General features: G+C 47.7%; 1 protein-coding gene across 1 annotated transcript in view; it reads right to left on the bottom strand.

The window, feature by feature from the left end:
- adamts6 (ADAM metallopeptidase with thrombospondin type 1 motif, 6) overlaps window positions 1-15,037 on the bottom strand; it is a 169,174-nt gene that overhangs the window by 20,378 nt on the left and 133,759 nt on the right. Inside the window, exons 22-23 of the mRNA XM_034191495.1 lie at window positions 1,749-1,953; window positions 1,466-1,642 (exon numbers count right to left, since the gene is read on the bottom strand). Coding sequence (XP_034047386.1) covers window positions 1,466-1,642; window positions 1,749-1,953 — 382 coding nt within the window. The remainder of the gene's footprint in view (window positions 1-1,465; window positions 1,643-1,748; window positions 1,954-15,037) is intronic.

Genomic DNA, 15,037 nt, shown 5'->3' with positions numbered 1-15,037 from the left:
GAAGCCGTCGCTGTCACACCAAACGCCAATCCTCCAGATAAGGAAACACTCCAGGAAAACGGCTGCAAATAGAAGTTCAGGTTAAACACACAAAGTGTCAGTCAGCAGAGAAATTACCTGAATGGTAGTTGATTTCTCGGCGAGGAGGTGGAGTTGCAGTCCGGTCTTTGTAGTGGTGGTGATGGGTGACAGCTTATGTTGATTGATGACAGCTGTCACCTCCAGCAAAGCTGACGCCCTCTCGTGCTTGAAGCCCGCACTTCAAGCAGGGCGCCATCTTGTGGTGGTGGGCCAGCAGTACCTCCTCTTCAGCGGCCCACACAACACTGCTGGGCACAGCATGTGCTCACTAAAACCTTAAAAATTAGCGCATTACTTTAAAACTAAAACATATATCTGATATTTTCACTTTATAAAACTTCAGACATGACAGTAATTTGAAATAACTTGTCCGAAATTAGTTTGGTTAAAATTTGAACCATAAGTTAAAAATGTATGCCTCTGGATGACTTGGGTGATATTGCCAGTGTATCAGTATGGTGTTAAAGGAAATGATTTTTTTTTTTTTTTTTTTTTTTGTGACTGGTTCTCCTTTGCCTGCAGAGGATAGAGTGGTTTCTTCTGGAAGCAGCTCTCTTCTGTTTGAGGAGGGTAGAACTATACATCTGTTATGAAACTTTTAACAGGTAGGTGCTCAACTGATTTTAAATTTTAAAAATGTTTGTCACTGTTCAGCTTTGTTTACTACGTGATCGGTCTAAAAGTTATCACACAAAAATTTATCGGAAGATAATTAGTCTGATAATGGATTTAAAGTTATCTAAAAAGATAATCCGATAATGAAAACATTATCTTCGATAATTATCTGTTATCGGATTATCAGAACTGTGCCCACCACTGATGATTAGCCAAACAGCTAACACGGACACAACATGAACCCAACAGGAACCCACGTCTTCAAGCTTCTAGTCCCACCCATTTGTGCTGTCAATTCTTACTAAGACCGCCCACTTATCTAACTTACTAGTCATACCTATGAAACGACTTTCTCTAACGCACAATTTCTGGCATCCTGTCGCCAACATGTGAAGAGTTCAACATTCATGACACAGTTAGTCCAAGAATGCTACTGCTGGGTCTTCTTTTAAATTGGGTTCCTGGAACTGATAGAAGGATCTGGTCTGATGCCGAGATAAACTTCAAACTTCGACTGATTGCAAGGACTCACAAACCGTCTGCGCACACTCACATCACAGATGTGTGCGTGTCATCCAGGTGTAAATTATATAAACCATTTGTCAACACGTGGAGTCTACCAGTGCCTCTTTTGTCTTTTAAACATCCAGTCGTTCCTTTTAAAGGATTAACCTACAGAATGCTGTTAGTGGAAGCTGACAGTGTGGTGCAACAACGAAAACAAAAGCCGCTTTGTTCTCTAGCCATGATTTGATAAAAGTGACTTTACCTGTCCCCATTCACCAGGGATCCAACGAGGTGGAGGACAGCGTCCTAAACTGCAGCGGAGTCGGACCAGAGGTTTGTTGTGGCTTGGACAGTGGGCCGGAGGGAAGGTCTTGGTCAGATCGCTGCTTTTACACAAGGCGATGCGGTGCTTAAAACCAGGACCACATTTAGGCGTGCACTAAAGAGTAAGAAACAAGTGCAAGAAAATGATCTTGTCAGCACAACACACCCAAGAGAACAGCTTAGAGAGAAATGATGGAAAACATTCTCTTACATTCTCTTACCTCTGACCAATCAAGAGTGACCCACTTTGGAGGACAGGACTGGTTGTTGCAAGACTCTTGTTCTATAGGGCGTTGGGTCAGACAGTGGATGTCCTCCAGTGTCTCCTCCTCAGCAGGGCCAATCTTCCTGATACACAGAACTGTCCTGGTTCTTATTCCACCATCACACGTCTGTGCACATGCTGACCAGTCTCCAATAAACCACCTAAAAGAACAAAACCTTTGCTGTAAGAAAGTGCCAGGAAACGTCCAGGTGAAGCCGTCTGAGGTCTACAGAGTTCTAACTCAGTCAATTAATTAAGTCTTCTGGGTGACCTCTGTCCACGTGGATTGCTTCCATCAATTGCCAAGGCAATGTAGTCTTTCATGAGATCACCCAGTAATGGCGGTGGTGCCACATGGTGATGTTTGGCATAATGAGTTAGAGTAGAGCCCATGATAAAAAAAAAAAAACTAACAAAAAACAGACAGTTATACGAGCACATAGCGGCTGAATTTGGGGAGCAAGTTTTTTGGGGGGGGGGGTTTTTCTTTCCAAAAGGCAGAGGTGTCAAATCCAGCTTCAGAAAGTAAAAACCCTCCCATGTGTTGCTTCTACCTGTGCACCTAAAACAGGTGATCTCAATAATTAGCTCATCCACCTGCCTGAAGAGCTGAACTGATTACAATCAGCTGGTTTATTGGAAAGATGGAACAAATATGTGGCTGGACTTTTACTTTCTGAAGCTGGATTTAACACCTCTGCCTTTTGGAAACTATCATAGTGGGCCACAAGAGAAGCTGTTAATCATTACAAAATTAGTGTGTGAAAACATATGAAGGCACATAATTATTACTTTATCACACTAAAATAAAGTCAAAACGTGAAGAATTACAGTAAAACACAGAAACAAACAATGAGCAGTGATGCTTTTTTCCCTTTTCATTGTATTGGTAGAAAATCACATTTGATTTGATTCAGTTTTCATTTTGTTGACTAAAATGTAATAATTTTGTAGCTGTAGAGTGTCTTCACAAATGTAATTAAAGTGATAATGATTCATTGGTAATAAGTTTTCAAAATTTCAATAATTTCTTGAAAAAAAAATAGAACACAAAAATTGCCATAAAAATGTTTTCCTATAAACATCTAATTTAATGTGGATCCAAACAGCAGTTTAGAGAGAAAAAATTAAAATGCATCTGTGAAATATTGTTTGTAAAATCAGGTGAAGATCCAGAGAACAATTTAGATCTGGTATATCAAACTGCAAATACACATCATATTTAATTCAATTCAGTTCAACTGTATCTATACAGCACCAAATTACAACATAAGATACCCCAAGGTATTAAACACAAGTAACGTTAAACATTCTCAACCCCCTGAACATGCACACTGGCAACAGTGTTGAAGAAAAACCTTTTGATGAGAGGAAGAAACCACCAACAGAGCAGACTCAGTGGGGTGACCATCTGGTTTGGCCATACTAAAAAAACAAAATGAAATAAACACACAACCATGAATTGTTAAATAAGCAAAAAAAAAAAAAAAAAAAAACATGTTGCAGATATGTAACTATATGTACATAACAGCCCAGTGATCACAGCTACCAATGGCTCAAAAGATAAACAAGAGGTAAAACAGAGTCAAAAATAGTAAAACAGGGCACCTGTAAAATGGACAACTGGCAAGTCAATGTTTATACTGATGAGAGATCATTTAAACAGCACATTCTGTAATTTTCATCCCAACCCAGTTTTTGTCCACATGTCGGTCACCAGCTGATAGGCACACTGTGGGTCTCAAACACCTCAGGATGACCTTGATTCAGCCATTGTACAGAAACAAACAGGCCAAAACTGAAGGGGGTGTTGTGTGGGCCGCTGAAGAGGAGGTACTGCTGGCCCACCACCACCAGAGGGCACCCTGCCTGGAGTGCGGGCTCCAGGCACCAGAGGGCGCTGCCATCTCACAGGAGCAGCCGGGGTGACAGCTGTCACCTACGACAGCTGTTACCAATCATCTGATCCGCAGCGGTATATCTGCAAGACGTCATCTCCACTTCTCTGCCGAGATATCGCTCTACCAAGGAGGTAACGATCTCAGCTGACTGTGTTGATTCTCTGACAGGAATATCTATTGCTTGTGTGTGTTGGACAGCAGATATTCTGTTTCTTTTTTCGACGAGAGGTGGAGGTGGCATTCCCACCATACGTGTTGCTGGGTGCACACGCACCCACATCTAACTGTTTTTGTTCCTCTCCAGCAGTACCAGATCCGACAAGCGGAGGCAGTGGCCACCTGGGTGTTCGGGACTTGGCGGCTCCAGTATTCCCGGGGTTCGGTGGCAGAGGAAATCGTGTGGTTCCGGTTCTGCTTTGGACGGACGTCTCTTATCTTCGAGCCTGCCCACACGTCACCCTTGTAATTGACTGTCTGTTAAATTTCACATTCGCCGTGTTGGTTGTGCTTCTTCACAACAGTAAAGTGTTGTTATTTGACTTCCTTCATTGTCCGTTCATTTGCGCCCCTGTTGTGGGTCCGTGTTCCTACACTTTCACAACAGGATATCTCGGCCAGCGTCATGGACCCCGAGGGGCATCAACCGGCTGTTGAACGGCCAATGGAAGAACCGGGCGCACAGGCGTCTGCAGGAGGAATGATCGGTGAGTTGCAGCGAATCCTCACCGCCTTTACGGCTCGGTTGGATCTAATGACCGAGCAGAACATCCTCCTTAACCGCAGGGTGGAGGCTCTCGCCGCTCAGGTGGAAGCGCGCCCACAGGGCGCTGCTGCGGCTCTCCCTCCTGTCGATCCTGTGCGCAACGTTGACATTCCACAGGTCGTTCAACGACCCCTCCCACCTTCCCCTGAAGCATACATAAGCCCTCCAGAGCCGTACGGGGGTTGTGTGGAGACGTGCGCGGACTTTCTTATGCAGTGTTCGCTCGTCTTCGCACAACGTCCCGTCATGTACGCGACTGATGCTAGTAAGGTAGCTTATGTGATTAATCTGCTTCGCGGTGAGGCACGCGCTTGGGCTACAGCGCTCTGGGAGCAAAATTCACAGCTCCTTCAGACATATGATGGGTTTGTGAGGGAGTTCAGAACAGTGTTCGATCACCCAAATAGAGGAGAGACCGCTTCAGCCGTGCTTCTGTCAATGAGACAGGGGCGCCGGAGCGCAGCTGCTTATGCAGTCGACTTCCGCATCGCGGCGGCGAGGTCCGGCTGGAATAGCACTGCCCTCCGTGCCGCCTTCGTAAACAGACTGTCGTTGGTCCTGAAGGAGCTCCTGGTGGCTAAGGACGAACCGCGGGATTTAGACGGGCTTATTGATCTGGTTATACGATTAGACAATCGGTTAGAAGAACGACGTCGGGAACGAGACGAAGGGCGTGGCCGGGCACGCGCCGTCCCTCTCCCTTCCGGTTCCAACCGGGCTCCGCCCTCCCCACGCTCCACGGCCCCTACGCTCCGTGTGGTTACAGCTCCCCCTGCTAATGAAGCTATGGACACGAGCAGGGCCACATTTAAACCACCGGATAGACAGAGGAGGCTGGTCCGTGGAGCGTGCTTTGTGGCTCGATAGAGCATCAAGTGAGGGACTGCCCCGAGCGGTTAAACAACCAACGCCCGCCCCTAGAAACTGGGCTAGGGGTGGGCCAAGACATTCACGTGGGACACACCCATATTGCCACACGACTCCCGGTTACAATCGTTTATGAGGATTTAACCCTTCAGGCCCCAGCACTGGTGGACACGGGCTCAGAAGGGAATTTGCTAGACAGCAAATGGGCCAGGGAGGCAGGGCTCCCTCTGGTGGCACTTACTTCACCTGTGCAAGTACGGGCACTAGATGGCTCCCTACCCCCTTTAATCACACATAAGACACCTCCAGTAACTCTGGTGGTGTCAGGGAACCACCGGGAGGAGATCGAGTTTTTTGTGACTCCTGCCACCTCCCGTGTGATTCTAGGGTTCCCCTGGATGTTAAAACACAATCCCCGGATCGATTGGCCGTCCGGGGTAGTGGTTCAGTGGAGCGAGACCTGCCATCGGGTATGTTTAGGTTCCTCGGTTCCTCCCGGTTCCCAGGCTAAGGAGGAGGTCAGAGTCCCGCCCAATCTTGGGACAGTGCCGGTGGAGTACCATGACCTTGTGGACGTGTTCAGCAAGGATCTGGCGCTCACCCTTCCCCCGCAACGCCCGTACGATTGTGCCATTGATTTGGTTCCAGGCGTTGAGTTCCCATCCAGCAGGCTGTACAACCTCTCACGACCTGAGCGTGAATCAATGGAGACCTACATCCGGGACTCTCTAGCTCCCGGGTTGATCCGGAATTCCACCTCCCCGATGGGTGCAGGTTTCTTTTTTGTGGGGAAAAAGGATGGCGGACTATGTCCATGCATTGATTACAGGGGGCTGAACGAAATCACGGTTCGTAACCGATACCCATTGCCCTTGTTGGATTCAGTATTCACGCCCCTGCATGGAGCCCAAATGTTCACTAAGCTAGATCTTAGAAATGCGTATCACCTGGTTTGGATCCGGAAGGGAGACGAGTGGAAGACGGCATTTAACACCCCCTTATGTCATTTTGAGTACCTGGTCATGCCGTTCGGTCTTACAAACGCCCCCGTGACGTTCCAAGCATTGGTTAATGATGTCTTGCGGGATTTCCTGCACCGATTCGTCTTCGTATATCTGGACGATATACTCATCTTTTCTCCGGATCCTGAGACTCATGTCTGGCATGTACGTCAGGTCCTGCAGCAGTTGTTGGAGAACCGGCTGTTTGTGAAGGGCGAGAAGTGCGAGTTCCACCGCACTTCTTTGTCCTTCCTGGGGTTTATCATCTCCCCTAACTCCGTTGCTCCTGATCCGGCCAAGGTCGCGGCGGTGAGAGACTGGCCCCAACCCACCAGCCGTAGGAAGCTGCAACAGTTCCTCGGCTTTGCTAATTTCTACAGGAGGTTCATTAAGGGCTACAGTCAGGTAGTTAGCCCCCTGACAGCCCTGACCTCACCAAAAGTCCCCTTCACCTGGTCGGATCGTTGCGATGCCGCATTCAAGGAGTTGAAACGGCGCTTCTCGTCTGCACCCGTTCTGGTGCAGCCCGATCCTAGTCGCCAGTTAGTGGTTGAAGTGGACGCCTCGGACTCAGGGATAGGAGCTGTGCTTTCCCAGAGCGGGAAGACCGATAAGGTCCTTCACCCGTGTGCCTATTTTTCCCGCAGGTTGACCCCGGCCGAACGGAACTATGACGTCGGCAATCGAGAACTCCTTGCGGTGAAAGAGGCTCTTGAAGAGTGGAGACATCTGTTGGAGGGAACGTCTGTGCCATTCACGGTTTTCACTGACCACCGGAACCTGGAGTATATCAGGACCGCCAAGCGGCTGAACCCCAGGCAAGCCCGCTGGTCACTGTTCTTCGGCCGTTTTGACTTCCGGATCACCTACCATCCCGGGACCAAAAACCAGAGATCGGATGCCTTGTCCCGGGTACATGAAAAAGAAGTCAAAGCAGAGTTGTCGGATCCACCGGAACCCATCATCCCGGAGTCCACTATCGTGGCCACCCTTACCTGGGACGTAGAGAGAACCATCCGGGAGGCCCTGGCACGAAGCCCGGACCCCGGAACTGGGCCGAAGAACAGACTCTACGTCCCACCAGAAGCTAGGGCTGCAGTCCTGGACTTCTGTCACGGCTCTAAGCTCTCCTGTCATCCAGGGGTGCGAAGAACCGTGGCAGTTGTCCGGCAGCGCTTCTGGTGGGCGTCCCTAGAGGCCGACGTCCGGAATTATATCCAGGCCTGCACCACCTGCGCCAGGGGCAAGGCTGATCATCGCAGGGCTTCGGGACTGCTCCAGCCGCTGCCCGTGCCTCATCGCCCCTGGTCCCACATCGGCCTGGATTTTGTCACGGGCCTCCCGCCGTCCCAGGGCAACACCACCATCCTCACGATAGTGGACCGATTCTCCAAGGCGGCCCACTTCGTGGCCCTCCCGAAGCTCCTGACGGCCCAGGAGACAGCGGACCTCCTGGTCCACCACGTCGTCCGGCTGCATGGGATTCCAACAGACATTGTCTCCGATCGCGGTCCCCAGTTCTCCTCGCAAGTCTGGAGGAGCTTCTGCCGGGAACTGGGGGCCACGGTGAGTCTCTCATCCGGGTATCATCCCCAGACCAACGGGCAAGCAGAACGGGCCAATCAGGAGGTGGAACAGGCCCTGCGTTGCGTGACGGCCGCGCACCCGGCAGCCTGGAGTACTCATTTGGCCTGGATCGAGTATGCCCATAACAGCCAGGTGTCGTCAGCCACCGGCCTCTCCCCTTTCGAGGTGTGTCTGGGGTACCAGCCTCCTTTGTTTCCGGTGGTTGAGGGAGAGGTCGGTGTGCCCTCGGTCCAGGCCCACCTGCGGAAGTGCCGTTGGGTGTGGCGTGCCGCCCGTTCTGCTTTGCTGAGGGCCCGGATGAGGACGAAGGCCCATGCAGACCGTCGGCGGACCCCGGCCCCTACGTATCGGCCAGGGCAGGAAGTGTGGTTGTCAACTAAGGACATTCCCCTCCAAGTGGTCTCCCCTAAATTGCAGGATCGGTATATCGGTCCGTTTAAGATCCTCAAGGTCATCAGTCCAGCCGCAGTGAGGCTTCAGCTTCCGGCCTCACTGCGGATCCATCCCGTTTTCCATGTGTCCCGACTTAAGCCACATCACACTTCACCCCTCTGTACTCCGGGTCCGGCACCACCTCCTGCCCGGATCATCGATGGCGAGCCAGCTTGGACTGTGCGCCGGCTTTTGGATGTCCGAAGGATGGGCCGGGGCTTCCAGTATTTGGTGGACTGGGAGGGGTACGGCCCCGAAGAATGCTCCTGGGTGAAGAGGAGCTTCATCCTGGACCCGGCCTCCTGGCCGATTTCTACCGCCGCCACCCGGACAAGCCTGGTCGGGCGCCAGGAGGCGCCTGTTGAGGGGGGGGTCCTGTTGTGTGGGCCGCTGAAGAGGAGGTACTGCTGGCCCACCACCACCAGAGGGCACCCTGCCTGGAGTGCGGGCTCCAGGCACCAGAGGGCGCTGCCATCTCACAGGAGCAGCCGGGGTGACAGCTGTCACCTACGACAGCTGTTACCAATCATCTGATCCGCAGCGGTATATCTGCAAGACGTCATCTCCACTTCTCTGCCGAGATATCGCTCTACCAAGGAGGTAACGATCTCAGCTGACTGTGTTGATTCTCTGACAGGAATATCTATTGCTTGTGTGTGTTGGACAGCAGATATTCTGTTTCTTTTTTCAACGAGAGGTGGAGGTGGCATTCCCACCGTACGTGTTGCTGGGTGCACACGCACCCACATCTAACTGTTTTTGTTCCTCGCCAGCAGTACCAGATCCGACAAGCGGAGGCAGTGGCCACCTGGGTGTTCGGGACTTGGCGGCTCCAGTATTCCCGGGGTTCGGTGGCGGAGGAAATCGTGTGGTTCCGGTTCTGCTTTGGACGGACGTCTCTTATCTTCGAGCCTGCCCACACGTCACCCTTGTAATTGACTGTCTGTTAAATTTCACATTCGCCGTGTTGGTTGTGCTTCTTCACAACAGTAAAGTGTTGTTATTTGACTTCCTTCATTGTCCGTTCATTTGCGCCCCTGTTGTGGGTCCGTGTTCCTACACTTTCACAACAGGGGGAGGAGGACTAACAGGAAGACAGAGGTCAGGAATGAGAGGAACAGCAGTCGCCAGTATACCAGTATTGATCAGTATGTCTGGTATTTATATTGTGTATTTATATTTATACTGTAAAGCGTTTTTCTTTTTTACTTTCACTTTTGATACTCTGTGTGCTTCTTACCCTGTGTGCTGCTATACAATACTGCTGGAACCTCAATTTCCCCAAGGGAGTCTTCCCAAGGAATCAATAAAGTTCTATCTAATCTAATCTATTGAAGGCTCAGTGATGCACACTGGGCATATGGATATTGCCGGATGAGGACAGGACTGAACTCTGTGTGCTCTACTTTTTCAAATGATCCTTGCTTTTTGATTTTGTTTTAAAATGTCATTTTGCTGCAGATGTTTCGGTTACAGGACTTTATGTCAAATTGACACTGATCCTTGGCCTGTCAGCTCAAAGCAAATCTAACTTTGGACACTGAGACTTTCTTTAAAAATGATGCAGACAGACTACAGTGATGTGGTGATTAAAATCAGGCTATGCCAGGCCACTGAGTTTTTAAAACCTCCAGAAAGTCTCGTTCAAACCTCTAACTACAGACTTCAGTATTAACGTCATAAACCTGCCAAGACAACAGTGCTCCAAACACATCCAGCCGCTGAGATATTACATCATGACATGGAATGTATACAGACTTAACGGTGTGTTCAAACATCTGCGTCAGCTTTCATTCTTCGAGCTCATAAAATCCTGGCTATTCTAAAACAATCGTGTTTGCATGGACTCTTTGAGAGCTGCTTTCCTGCGGCTGTACAAGTGTTTGTCTTCCCCCAGACACAAAATGTCACGTGCGTGCCGTAATTCAATACATATACATGTGCCACGAAAGCCTTCAAGTCCTAATCAAAATAAATGAGATACCCGAAGTCTGGGTCCACTGAATACAGATGTTAACATAAATATCCCAAGACTGTTGTCTGGATGTATGAAAACAAATGAGTACTTAGCAGATTTACAATATTATCAATTGCTTCGGCTGAAAAGAACCAAAACTTTTACACAAACAATTGTTAGAAAGCCTGCAACTAATTAAAGAAAAAGGATTTAATCCTTTTTCTCAAGTGACTTTCTTAAGACAGGACTTTCAGTCAGTCTGGTGATGCCTTCAGCCGCAGTTGAAAGGTTACGGACATTTGGCCACTCAGCACAAGTTGAGTGGGTGCATATTCCACGTGCAAATGTGTATACGATCCCTTGAGGATTTGTATAGTCGCCAACATCATCAAACACAGGTGGTCATTTTCAAGGCTCTTATTTTTGGCGTGAGGCAAACACTGAAAATAGTTAACACATGAAGTTATAAATCACTGACATTTTACTTTATTATTTTCTTTGCATAACTAAGGCTCATTGAAGGCACATTATATGAATAGTCAAGCCTCATTTTTTATGTAAGATTCTTCTGCTGAAGCATGAGCTTTAATGCACGGCATCACTAAAGAAGATGGCAAGCAAGTGTCACATGCAAAACGTAAGGCACCACTGGAAAAAAATCTTGCTGTTAAACAATTGCCAGCAACAGGTGTGCACATAACTGGTGCTCACGCATGCTAAAAATTAATGATACGCAACAGAAAACAAGGATGGAAGTGCTTCTCACGATTAAAGCGATGAAGACAGATTATGGGAAAGGTGCACTCCTCCGTTTTCTGTTCGCGTATCATTTATGTTTTAATATGCATTGCACCAGTTATGCGCATGCCTGATGATAAATGCTTCTTCAACACACAAAGTGTATATCACATTTACCACATACCGGAGTGCAAGTCCCACCGGAACATAAGACACACCTGTCAGAAAGTGCGCCTAGAAGAGGAAAAGCATATACATATGTGGAAATCATGTTTTAAACATGCATTTCCCAGGGGATGTGTTTAACAACAGATAGGAATTCAGTGTATCAGATGTGCACACCACAGCGTGTGCTGTTGCTTAAGCCCCTTTCACACTGAGGCCAACGTAGAATTGCATATTGTAACGTACCATCTACGCTGAGTTATGCAGCTCTAGCCAAGTTTAAGCAGCTCTACTCCACGTTTTTGCTCCCTACGTAGCAGTATGCGGAGGTCTACGCGAGGAGGATGCAAAAAAATAAACCTGTTTAATATTTTTTTGCGTAGAGCTCTGAAAACAGAAAACCCAGAGTTTTTAAGCGGGTCTGCGCAACACGGTGCTACTGTACACATCCAAATACTGAATTCCAGAAATCCAAAGAACAAAATCAGGTCTTGGAAAAAAAGAGCAGAGACACAGCTCTCTCTCTCTGTCTGTCTCTGTCTCTCCCTCTGTCTCTGTCTCTCTGTCTCTGTCTATCTCTGTCTCTCTGTCTCTGTCTCGCTGTCTCTCTCTCTCTGTCTCTCTCTCTGTCTCGCTGTCTCTCTCTCTCTCTGTCTCTCTCTCTGTCTCTGTCTATCTCTTTCTCTCTCTCTCTGTCTGTCTCTGTCTCTCTGTCTCTGTCTCGCTGTCTCTCTCTCTGCCTCTCTCTCTGTCTCTGTCTATCTCTCTCTCTGTCTCTGTCTCTCTCTCTCTGTCGCTCTCTTTAGAATGCTGACAAGAAACGGGATATTTAAAGATGCTTGTGAGTTTAAATGGCAATATTTTCTACTTTTTTATCGGACACCAGACAGACTCTGAATGTTGCGATCTGTTTCCTGCACACAGACTGTTTCATTCACACACAGAGTAAATATTACCTGTTCATTTCAGTCCGATGCACCATCACAGTCTGACGAACATTGTATCCACATAAGGCTCCTGATTTTGGAAAATGACGTCTGAAAATACTTTTAATTCCTGTCGTGGCTGGAAATGTAGCGTTTTAAAGCAAGTCCCTCAGTGGTTTTTTCCTGCTTCAAGTGTGTTTTCTCACAGGATGAAGGTGTCATGCTCTGATCACCTCTGGTCAGACAGAAGAGCTGTGATGATTTAAGCTTTTAAAGCGCCAGTCGACTGCGATCAGGTCTGATGAAATGTTGCGATGACTTTTAAAGCGCTGTTGCTGTCGGTGCGATCAGGTCTTACCACACCTGACTGCGGTCGACTGGTGCTTTAAAAGTTTAAATCATCACAGCGCTTCAATATTCAGGTCATCATAGACCTGATCAGATCAGCAGACTGATCAGAAAGTAACTGGAGCTTTAAAAGTTTAAAGAGACTCATTCACGGCAGCGTTTACCACAGCCAGACTCATCAGCATTCTGTACGCAATGAAAGTGATCCACCAGGATAAAAAAATAAAATAATGTTAAATTACTCTGTCTCTGACCTGTACCATACCGTGCAGTACCGACCTGAACCACTTTGTGGAAATGGGGCTGTCGGCACTCGCTGGTCGTCAAGGTGCGACAGCTGCTTTAATTTATGCCAGCGTTTTCAATAAATGGTTTGACAGGGCTTAAAGCAACCATACGATACTATAAGCAAGTCTAGGAATGCAACGCACACACCAGCCTACCCAGGGACTACGGCAAATGTGTGCAGTTTTCCAGCGTACTCCACACGCATCACAACAGTGATTGCAGTGGACAACATAATGGATGTTATTTGATAATTTTACTCTGTCTTTGGATGACTGTGTTATTCATTGCAAAGACAAAGTTTAAAATCTTGGTGTGTTTTTTTGACAAAACACTTTCCTTTGACTCTCATCTTAAGGACACTAGAATTGCCTTCCTTGTCTTTTAAGGATGAGAGATTTTAATCCACTCCTTTGTGACTTCACAATTGGATTATTGTAACACCCTTTTATCTGGTCTACCAAAGAAGACGACTCGAGGTCTCCAAATTGTTCAAAATGCAGCAGCTCGTATCCTGACCAGAGCTGGTAAATTTGGACACATCACTCCATTGCTGGCGTCTCTTCACTGGCTCCAGTTGTTAATGGTTCTGTTGATGTATTTAAAGCCAAGTTGAAGACCCACTTATTTACTTCTACATATGAGTCATGAATTATGATGCTACAGCTAAGATTATAATTATATTAACTAATCAAATTGTAATTACATCATAATTTGATTGTGATGATAACTTGGTTGTAACTTGATTTTGAATTGTTGTTTGTGCAGTACTTTGATGGAAAGCGCTTTACAAATAAATTTATTATTATTATACAAGCTCGTCAGGAAAGCTGGCTCTGTTCTGGGGCTTGAGCTGAAGTTTGTGGTGGAGGATGCTGAGGAAACTGTGCAGCATTGTGGACAACACCTCCCACCCCCTGCGTGCCACACTGACGTCTTGTCAGAGCACCTTCAGCCAAAGACTGAAGCCACCAAGGTGCTCCACAGAACACCATAGGAGGTCTTTCCTACCGGTGGTAAAAATCTAACACTTTGAAATGTCACACCAACAAGAAGTCACAATGCTGCCTTGTGTGTCAGCATGTTCATCCTTTTCTTTAGAGTGCAATGAAACCAACAACACTGACAATCGTCAACTCAACAGTCGTCCCAGGAAGCTTCGTACCACAAGCCGAGACACACAGGCACCCACCTTCCTCTTGGCACAAACTGGCACACAGTACAACATAAGTGTTGTTGCGTGGGTCCACCCGATGCAGGTGTTAGTTTTCACTCCCAGCACACATGTTCTTGATATCACAAGTCCAAACGCACTCATGTGGGCGCATTGGTCTCAAAATGTGGTGTGGTCAGGCTTCCATATGGAAGCTGCTGCTTCCATATTGTCTGGTACCAGAAAGTGTTTTTACCACAGACTAGCAAAAATGTGGTCTAAAGTCCAGCGCAAAGTATTTCTGGTACTCAAAGAATGCAATATCTGCAGTACTTTTTTCAGCTTATGTTGTAACACAGCAGTCACAGCCTTTTAATGGCTTCCTGGACTCAGCGATCAGAAGTGTAACTGTATGCGGCAGAAGTGTTGAATTTGTGGAGACATTCACTTATCTCAGTAGTGATATTGTTGTCTCTGGGCTGTCAGACTTTGAGATTAAGAGACTCCTGGGAAGAGCTTAAGGAGTCGTTAGGTCATTGGACAGAGGCGATGTGCAGATCTCTTTGCGGCAGAAGGAAGGTCAAAGTCTTTAGGGTCCTGGTGTTTTCTGCTGTTTTCTCTGGGGCTCTGAGACCAGGACACTAACCAGTGACCTAAGATGACAATTGTATGTCTCTGGTGTAAGCTCTTTTTGGAGGATTGTTGGGGACCACTGGAATGTCTTTGGAATGTCATCTGAGGGAGACTCAGATGAAGATTATCGCTTATATTGTTCATGAATGTCAACTATTAAATTTTGGCCATGGAGCACTATGCCTGTTTAACCTCTGCGTTGTGTATGTGTTTTCCACTCCATTGCCCCATTTTGGGACGCAATCTCATGATCTGTGGCATGGGAGGCAGGTGCTCTAACCAGGGGGCCAAAACCCATGGGCCCTGGCGTCTGTGGCCAGAGGGTCTTTTGGCGTTGGAGAGTGAAGTTTACTGACTACCAAATGACCAGTGACTCCTGCTGGCCACCATCACACTTGGGTGGTGACCATCCAGGAGCCATGGAGGTTCAGCAATGTTGTGGATGCTGGATTGTGTGGCACCAGGATATGCTTCCAGACCTGACCTGTC

This window comes from Thalassophryne amazonica, chromosome 17 (assembly GCF_902500255.1).
Source record: "Thalassophryne amazonica chromosome 17, fThaAma1.1, whole genome shotgun sequence".
Classification (NCBI taxonomy): Eukaryota; Metazoa; Chordata; class Actinopteri; order Batrachoidiformes; family Batrachoididae; genus Thalassophryne; species Thalassophryne amazonica.
This window is presented reverse-complemented; position numbering and strand designations above follow the sequence as displayed.